Source organism: Microplitis demolitor, chromosome 9 (assembly GCF_026212275.2).
Source record: "Microplitis demolitor isolate Queensland-Clemson2020A chromosome 9, iyMicDemo2.1a, whole genome shotgun sequence".
Taxonomy (NCBI): Eukaryota; Metazoa; Arthropoda; class Insecta; order Hymenoptera; family Braconidae; genus Microplitis; species Microplitis demolitor.
In genome coordinates this window covers 11,805,348-11,815,009 of record NC_068553.1, presented here as the reverse complement: position 1 = coordinate 11,815,009, position 9,662 = coordinate 11,805,348, and the positions used below count along the sequence as shown (strand labels likewise).

The 9,662-nt window shown below is 29.8% G+C and overlaps 2 protein-coding genes across 2 annotated transcripts; both read left to right on the top strand.

Annotated features, from left to right (window-relative positions):
• Positions 1 to 3,164: 3,164 nt before the first annotated feature.
• LOC128668648 (myb-like protein D) lies at positions 3,165 to 3,527 on the top strand (the record flags this gene model as incomplete). Its single annotated transcript, XM_053742000.1, has 1 exon — positions 3,165 to 3,527. A coding segment is annotated over one exon (363 nt), but the record flags the coding sequence as incomplete, so codon positions are not given.
• A 600-nt stretch (positions 3,528 to 4,127) lies between these two features.
• Positions 4,128 to 5,042, top strand: LOC128668646 (probable serine/threonine-protein kinase clkA; the record flags this gene model as incomplete). Its single annotated transcript, XM_053741998.1, has 1 exon — positions 4,128 to 5,042. A coding segment is annotated over one exon (915 nt), but the record flags the coding sequence as incomplete, so codon positions are not given.
• Positions 5,043 to 9,662: the final 4,620 nt, after the last annotated feature.

The following is a 9,662-nucleotide window of genomic DNA, read 5'->3' as shown; positions in this document are numbered from 1 at the left end:
TGTGCGGTTATTCATTTCATGTAAAAATTATAGTATGATATCTAAAGTCTCCTAGGAAAAATTTTCACTTAAAAATATCAAGAAAGAAGTCAATGACAGCGAATCTCTGGAGGTGCCTCGAAAAAACATTGTCTTGCGGTGAACTCCATAACTCGTTACTAGATCATCGGAATCAAAAAAATTTGACAACAGCTGGCCCTGCGTGCTAGCCCCGTAACATTCCGCTCAAGGAGATGAAAACATTGCAACGAATGCTCGTCGACCTCGAAAACACTCTTACATGTCATTGTTCTCTAACGAGCTTTTCAAATTCAAACACATTATAGTACATTAAGCTATGATTTATCCGAGGAAAATGACATAAATTGTTTTTTTTTTAACTCTTCGTTATCGACATATTTTAAACTAAGTGACAGATCTTGATGTTCAATGTAAAAATCAGCACATTTTATTGAGTTTTCAAGCGAAAAACCTTCTTTTTTACCATTTCTTTCTTCGACGATATTTTTCGAACAATTTAAGTGATTTAGATGGTTGAAACGGTGATTGACACGTTTTATAAAGTTCTAAAGCAGATTAAATTTTGAAATCAGTTGATCCAATTTTTTCAAAGATATACTAGAAAAAAAAATTTGTTACCGTTATTTTCCATAACGATATTTCTCAAAGGAGTAAATTGATTGAGGCGGTTGAGGTGGTAATCGACGCGTTTGATTGAGTTTTAGAGCTGATTAGAGTTTGGAATTGATTAATCAAGTTGTTTTTGAGAAATTTAACAAACAAATTTGTTTTCTAATCCTTTCGACACTGGTTTTTCTTGAACAAATGATCTGATTTTCATAGTTAAAGTGGCATTCGTCGTGTCTTATAAAGCTTCAGAGCTGATTAGATTTTTGAATTAAGCTATCAAACACTTTACAAGTTATCTAAAAAAACATCTATCTGAAAAAATTATATTTTTGGAATATGTTTAAACGCACTCTATCAATCAAATTCAATTTTTCAATATTAGTAGCAATTAATGAGCTGCATCGAATGCCACCTTGGAAATCAAAATCGGTTCATCCGTCAAAAAGTTACAAAATATTCGCATACTTACTTTTTTTGAGAATTTTTAATTTTCTTAACAGAATGTTCAAAAAGGTAGGAAAAAACTCTTCCTGACAACCTAGAAAAACATATCACCTTTTAAGCACACTTTGAGTTTTAACTTTCCGCTAAGAAAATCGATAATTTTTTTAAAATTCGGGATATTATTGTTATCACCCCGATTTTCGAAAATCGAGTTTTCATCAGATGTTGACGTTTCAATGTCCTAAGAAGCTATTCTGAGTATTTTCGGAATGATGTCTAAGTGTGTGTGTGTGTGTGTGTGTGTGTGTGTGTGTGTGTGTGTGTGTGTGTGTGTGTGTGTGTGGGTGGGTGGGTGGGTGAGGGTGTGAACGCTCTATAACTTTGTGACTCATGAATCGATTTGGATGGTTAAGGTAGAAATCGAAAGCGCTTGTTGGCCATCAACTTTTTTAAAAATTTTAGATCATTCAATCGAATATACTCGGAAATGTTTGCGAATTATAAAGAAAAAAAAATTTTTTTTTTATATTTTAGGAACGACGTAAATGATCGACTTTAAAATCTAATCATCTCCAAAACTTGATGAAACGCGTCGATCAGCGTCTCAAACATCTAAATCAGTTAATGTATTCGAGAGATGTCGCTAGAGAAATAAATGGTGAAAAACGGGTTTTTACAAATATCGTCTAAACGGTCGAACCGATCAATTTCAAAGCTTAACCAGCTCTAGAATTCAATGAAAGGCGCCAATTACCACCTCAGACGTCAAAATCGGTTAATTAGTACAAAAGCTATTTGCATTGATAAGTCGAAAAAATAATATTTTATGCTTTTTCCGGATAAATCAAAGTATAATGTACTCATCTGTTTCTGAAACCATACCAACGCTTCCTCCTTATATTTTCTATCGATCATCATGTCGTGCTGTCTCACTTGTTTTCTAATTTTAATCATATTGTTAGAAAAAAATTAAAAAGCACAGTTTTTAATTTTGTTCTTGGATATTTCATATTGTAACGAATGTCAAACTGATCGTTGAAACATTTGAATAACTAGAAAACAAATGCCTTCTGCTCTTGTTTTATAGATGCGCGACTTAAGTCAGTCAGACTTAAATTGGCAGCATAACAGGATCCATTTTGTTATTAATGAACTATATCTCTCTTGCGTTTCCTTTACTGCTGTTAATTGTGGTGCTATCAATTCTATTATAAATGTATTATTATTGTAGTGTATAAGTAAAATTAATTATAAATTACCAGTTACTACTATATCGTGTCGGAAGAGTGTATGTAAGCGGAGTGTGAATATTAAAAAAAAAAAATTATTAGGTCCCGACCGCCAAGACAAACGATTCTCGATCATTTTTCGGACATCATCGACGACGCGCAGGACAATGAATTGAGAAGTAAACATAATAACCAGCTGGCGGAGTTACGCGAGCTTATTACGTGCTATTAACAGAAGGAGAAGGACGAAAAGCGGTTCAACAGCCTGAAATTCATATTCTCCAGAGTGGAAGGATTCTTCGGAAGTATTGCTGATAATTGAGAAGACGCATCGACAGAAAACGAATCCGGACCCTTAATAATAATAATAATAACAATAATAATAATAATAATAATAATAATAATAATAATAATAATAATAATAATAATAATAATAATAATAATAATAATAATAATAATAATAATAATAATAATAATAATAATAATAATAATAATAATAATAATAATAATAATAATAATAATAATAATAATAATAATAATAATAATAATAATAATAATAATAATAATAATAATAATAATAATAATAATAATAATAATAATAATAATAATAATAATAATAATAATAATAATAATAATAATAATAATAATAATAATAATAATAATAATAATAATAATAATAATAATAATAATAATAATAATAATAATAATAATAATAATAATAATAATAATAATAATAATAATAATAATAATAATAATAATAATAATAATAATAATAATAATAATAATAATAATAATAATAATAATAATAATAATAATAATAATAATAATAATAATAATAATAATAATAATAATAATAATAATAATAATAATAATAATAATAATAATAATAATAATAATAATAATAATAATAATAATAATAATAATAATAATAATAATAATAATAATAATAATAATAATAATAATAATAATAATAATAATAATAATAATAATAATAATAATAATAATAATAATAATAATAATAATAATAATAATAATAATAATAATAATAATAATAATAATAATAATAATAATAATAATAATAATAATAATAATAATAATAATAATAATAATAATAATAATAATAATAATAATAATAATAATAATAATAATAATAATAATAATAATAATAATAATAATAATAATAATAATAATAATAATAATAATAATAATAATAATAATAATAATAATAATAATAATAATAATAATAATAATAATAATAATAATAATAATAATAATAATAATAATAATAATAATAATAATAATAATAATAATAATAATAATAATAATAATAATAATAATAATAATAATAATAATAATAATAATAATAATAATAATAATAATAATAATAATAATAATAATAATAATAATAATAATAATAATAATAATAATAATAATAATAATAATAATAATAATAATAATAATAATAATAATAATAATAATAATAATAATAATAATAATAATAATAATAATAATAATAATAATAATAATAATAATAATAATAATAATAATAATAATAATAATAATAATAATAATAATAATAATAATAATAATAATAATAATAATAATAATAATAATAATAATAATAATAATAATAATAATAATAATAATAATAATAATAATAATAATAATAATAATAATAATAATAATAATAATAATAATAATAATAATAATAATAATAATAATAATAATAATAATAATAATAATAATAATAATAATAATAATAATAATAATAATAATAATAATAATAATAATAATAATAATAATAATAATAATAATAATAATAATAATAATAATAATAATAATAATAATAATAATAATAATAATAATAATAATAATAATAATAATAATAATAATAATAATAATAATAATAATAATAATAATAATAATAATAATAATAATAATAATAATAATAATAATAATAATAATAATAATAATAATAATAATAATAATAATAATAATAATAATAATAATAATAATAATAATAATAATAATAATAATAATAATAATAATAATAATAATAATAATAATAATAATAATAATAATAATAATAATAATAATAATAATAATAATAATAATAATAATAATAATAATAATAATAATAATAATAATAATAATAATAATAATAATAATAATAATAATAATAATAATAATAATAATAATAATAATAATAATAATAATAATAATAATAATAATAATAATAATAATAATAATAATAATAATAATAATAATAATAATAATAATAATAATAATAATAATAATAATAATAATAATAATAATAATAATAATAATAATAATAATAATAATAATAATAATAATAATAATAATAATAATAATAATAATAATAATAATAATAATAATAATAATAATAATAATAATAATAATAATAATAATAATAATAATAATAATAATAATAATAATAATAATAATAATAATAATAATAATAATAATAATAATAATAATAATAATAATAATAATAATAATAATAATAATAATAATAATAATAATAATAATAATAATAATAATAATAATAATAATAATAATAATAATAATAATAATAATAATAATAATAATAATAATAATAATAATAATAATAATAATAATAATAATAATAATAATAATAATAATAACAATAATAATAATAATAATAATAATAATAATAATAATAATAATAACAATAATAATAATAATAATAATAATAATAATAATAATAATAATAATAAGAAAGAGGCCTGTCAGGTTGCAAAGAGAATCTGTTAGTGGATCGTTGTGTCATTCAAGACGCGATCTGCTATCAGCGCAACCTGTCAATGGCCTGGATTGACTACCGCAAGGCATTTGACTCAACATCTCATGAGCTTATTCTCTTTTTGCTCAAATGCCTTGGGGTCAATCGCGATACAGTGGGATGCATTCGGTGTACGATGCAGCTTTGGCGAACACGGTTCCACATTTCATGTGGCAACGACAAACGTGTAACCGAAGCTGTACAGTACAAACGAGGAGTCTTTCAGGGAGATTCTCTGAGCCCTCTGCTGTTTTGTATCTCACTGCTGCCAATATCTGTTGCGCTACGCCGCACCCGTGGATACTCAGTGGGTCCATCAAATGATCGAAAGTATTCGATCACCCACTTACTCTACATGGATGATCTGAAGGTGTATGCTTCTGATGAGGAACACCTTCAGACAGCCTTGAATATTGTAGGGGAGTATACCCGGGATGTTGGCATGGCTTTTGGGTTGGACAAGTGCGCGGTCGTTAATCTGGTGAAGGGTAAGTGTTCTGATGTGCGTGAGGATATCGAGTTAGTAGATGGGAGCGTCATTGACCATCTTGACGCCGGAGAGTCGTACAAATATCTAGGGATTGACGGGAGTCCTATGCAGGACGCCTCGAAAATCAAAACGACTCTCTGCAGCGAGTATGTGCGGAGACTCCGGAAAATCTGGTCATCAGAACTTTCCGGGAAAAACAAAGTCTCTGCAACAAACATGCTTGCTGTCCCGGTACTCCTCTACTCTTTCGGTGTTCTGAAATGGGCCCGAAAAGAACTCAGAGATCTCGATATCAAGACACGCAAAGTCATGAATATGAATCGGAGCATGCACCCTAAATCCTCCATCACCAGATTATACCTTTCCCGGCACATCGGAGGGAGAGGTTTACAGAGCTTGGAGTGTCTACATGATCGTTTGGTTTTGGGTATAACATACGAGGTTGTCAATTTCACTGCAGATGAAAACGACTTCCTTATGCAAATTGTTCATAGTCATGAGAATAGGCATAAGGGAACGTTTTTATATAAGGCAGCAATCTACGCGGCAAAATCCCTCGGTCTTGGAAGAGTAAACCCTCTTATCGAACTCCCTAAGGAGGAATTTAAGAGGGTCATCAGCAATGCTGAGCAACAAAAACTGCTCAGCACACATATGGACAAGTCCATGCACAGCGTGTTCTTTAAACACGTGCGTGAACATGGCTTGTCCGAGCAGCTGACGTTTTCCTTCCTCAGGTCAGCTGGCCTGATGTCTGAGACCGAAGGATATATTTTTGCCTGCCAAGATGGTGTTATCAATACTCTTGAATACCGTGCTAAAGTGCTCCAGATGCAGCTACCCGACACTTTGTGTAGGGTGTGTAAGCAACATCCTGAGACGCTTATGCATCTGTTGTCAGCATGTCCTGTGCTGGCAAGAAATGCATATGTCCAGCGTCACAATGCTGCTCTGCGAGTACTTTACTACCACCTAAGACATACTCACGGTATCGATAAAACACCAGTGCTGCCTTATCTGCCAGGAGATATTCCGCAAGTTGTTGAGAATGACCGTTGCCGTATTTATTGGAACGTGCCATTCGCAACAACGCGGAAAATCGATCACAATAAACCTGATATTGTGCTCTTTGATAAAACCGCTCGTGACATTTATGTTATCGAGTTCTCAGCACCTGCTGAGTATAACATCACGGTTAAAGAAGAGCACAAACACGAAATATATCAGGATCTCCTGTTTGAAATTGGCAAACTCTACCCAGGCTACCGTGTCAAGCTTGTCGTACTTATTGTTGGCGTCCTAGGAGGGATGAAACAGACTTTTGTGTCTGCATTGGCTAAAATCCCAACTTGTTCTCCGCAAGTTGAGTTTTTGGCATCGCGGATGCAAAAGGCTGTTATTCTCGGATCCCTCCGTCTCCTAAGGCAACGAAACTTGGCCTGCTGCGCATGCTGATCATCTTGTTGATGAAGCATCGCAGCAGTAATGATTTGGCGCTCAGGTGAGGCCCTCGGTAGAGTCGGACTACCGGGGATAACCCCCTGAGCATTTAACCAAAAAAAAAAAAAAAAAATAATAATAATAATAATAATAATAATAATAATAATAATAATAATAATAATAATAATAATAATAATAATAATAATAATAATAATAATAATAATAATAATAATAATAATAATAATAATAATAATAATAATAATAATAATAATAATAATAATAATAATAATAATAATAATAATAATAATAATAATAATAATAATAATAATAATAATAATAATAATAATAATAATAATAATAATAATAATAATAATAATAATAATAATAATAATAATAATAATAATAATAATAATAATAATAATAATAATAATAATAATAATAATAATAATAATAATAATAATAATAATAATAAGAAAGAGGCCTGTCAGGTTGCAAAGAGAATCTGTTAGTGGATCGTTGTGTCATTCAAGACGCGATCTGCTATCAGCGCAACCTGTCAATGGCCTGGATTGACTACCGCAAGGCATTTGACTCAACATCTCATGAGCTTATTCTCTTTTTGCTCAAATGCCTTGGGGTCAATCGCGATACAGTGGGATGCATTCGGTGTACGATGCAGCTTTGGCGAACACGGTTCCACATTTCATGTGGCAACGACAAACGTGTAACCGAAGCTGTACAGTACAAACGAGGAGTCTTTCAGGGAGATTCTCTGAGCCCTCTGCTGTTTTGTATCTCACTGCTGCCAATATCTGTTGCGCTACGCCGCACCCGTGGATACTCAGTGGGTCCATCAAATGATCGAAAGTATTCGATCACCCACTTACTCTACATGGATGATCTGAAGGTGTATGCTTCTGATGAGGAACACCTTCAGACAGCCTTGAATATTGTAGGGGAGTATACCCGGGATGTTGGCATGGCTTTTGGGTTGGACAAGTGCGCGGTCGTTAATCTGGTGAAGGGTAAGTGTTCTGATGTGCGTGAGGATATCGAGTTAGTAGATGGGAGCGTCATTGACCATCTTGACGCCGGAGAGTCGTACAAATATCTAGGGATTGACGGGAGTCCTATGCAGGACGCCTCGAAAATCAAAACGACTCTCTGCAGCGAGTATGTGCGGAGACTCCGGAAAATCTGGTCATCAGAACTTTCCGGGAAAAACAAAGTCTCTGCAACAAACATGCTTGCTGTCCCGGTACTCCTCTACTCTTTCGGTGTTCTGAAATGGGCCCGAAAAGAACTCAGAGATCTCGATATCAAGACACGCAAAGTCATGAATATGAATCGGAGCATGCACCCTAAATCCTCCATCACCAGATTATACCTTTCCCGGCACATCGGAGGGAGAGGTTTACAGAGCTTGGAGTGTCTACATGATCGTTTGGTTTTGGGTATAACATACGAGGTTGTCAATTTCACTGCAGATGAAAACGACTTCCTTATGCAAATTGTTCATAGTCATGAGAATAGGCATAAGGGAACGTTTTTATATAAGGCAGCAATCTACGCGGCAAAATCCCTCGGTCTTGGAAGAGTAAACCCTCTTATCGAACTCCCTAAGGAGGAATTTAAGAGGGTCATCAGCAATGCTGAGCAACAAAAACTGCTCAGCACACATATGGACAAGTCCATGCACAGCGTGTTCTTTAAACACGTGCGTGAACATGGCTTGTCCGAGCAGCTGACGTTTTCCTTCCTCAGGTCAGCTGGCCTGATGTCTGAGACCGAAGGATATATTTTTGCCTGCCAAGATGGTGTTATCAATACTCTTGAATACCGTGCTAAAGTGCTCCAGATGCAGCTACCCGACACTTTGTGTAGGGTGTGTAAGCAACATCCTGAGACGCTTATGCATCTGTTGTCAGCATGTCCTGTGCTGGCAAGAAATGCATATGTCCAGCGTCACAATGCTGCTCTGCGAGTACTTTACTACCACCTAAGACATACTCACGGTATCGATAAAACACCAGTGCTGCCTTATCTGCCAGGAGATATTCCGCAAGTTGTTGAGAATGACCGTTGCCGTATTTATTGGAACGTGCCATTCGCAACAACGCGGAAAATCGATCACAATAAACCTGATATTGTGCTCTTTGATAAAACCGCTCGTGACATTTATGTTATCGAGTTCTCAGCACCTGCTGAGTATAACATCACGGTTAAAGAAGAGCACAAACACGAAATATATCAGGATCTCCTGTTTGAAATTGGCAAACTCTACCCAGGCTACCGTGTCAAGCTTGTCGTACTTATTGTTGGCGTCCTAGGAGGGATGAAACAGACTTTTGTGTCTGCATTGGCTAAAATCCCAACTTGTTCTCCGCAAGTTGAGTTTTTGGCATCGCGGATGCAAAAGGCTGTTATTCTCGGATCCCTCCGTCTCCTAAGGCAACGAAACTTGGCCTGCTGCGCATGCTGATCATCTTGTTGATGAAGCATCGCAGCAGTAATGATTTGGCGCTCAGGTGAGGCCCTCGGTAGAGTCGGACTACCGGGGATAACCCCCTGAGCATTTAACCAAAAAAAAAAGAAATAATAATAA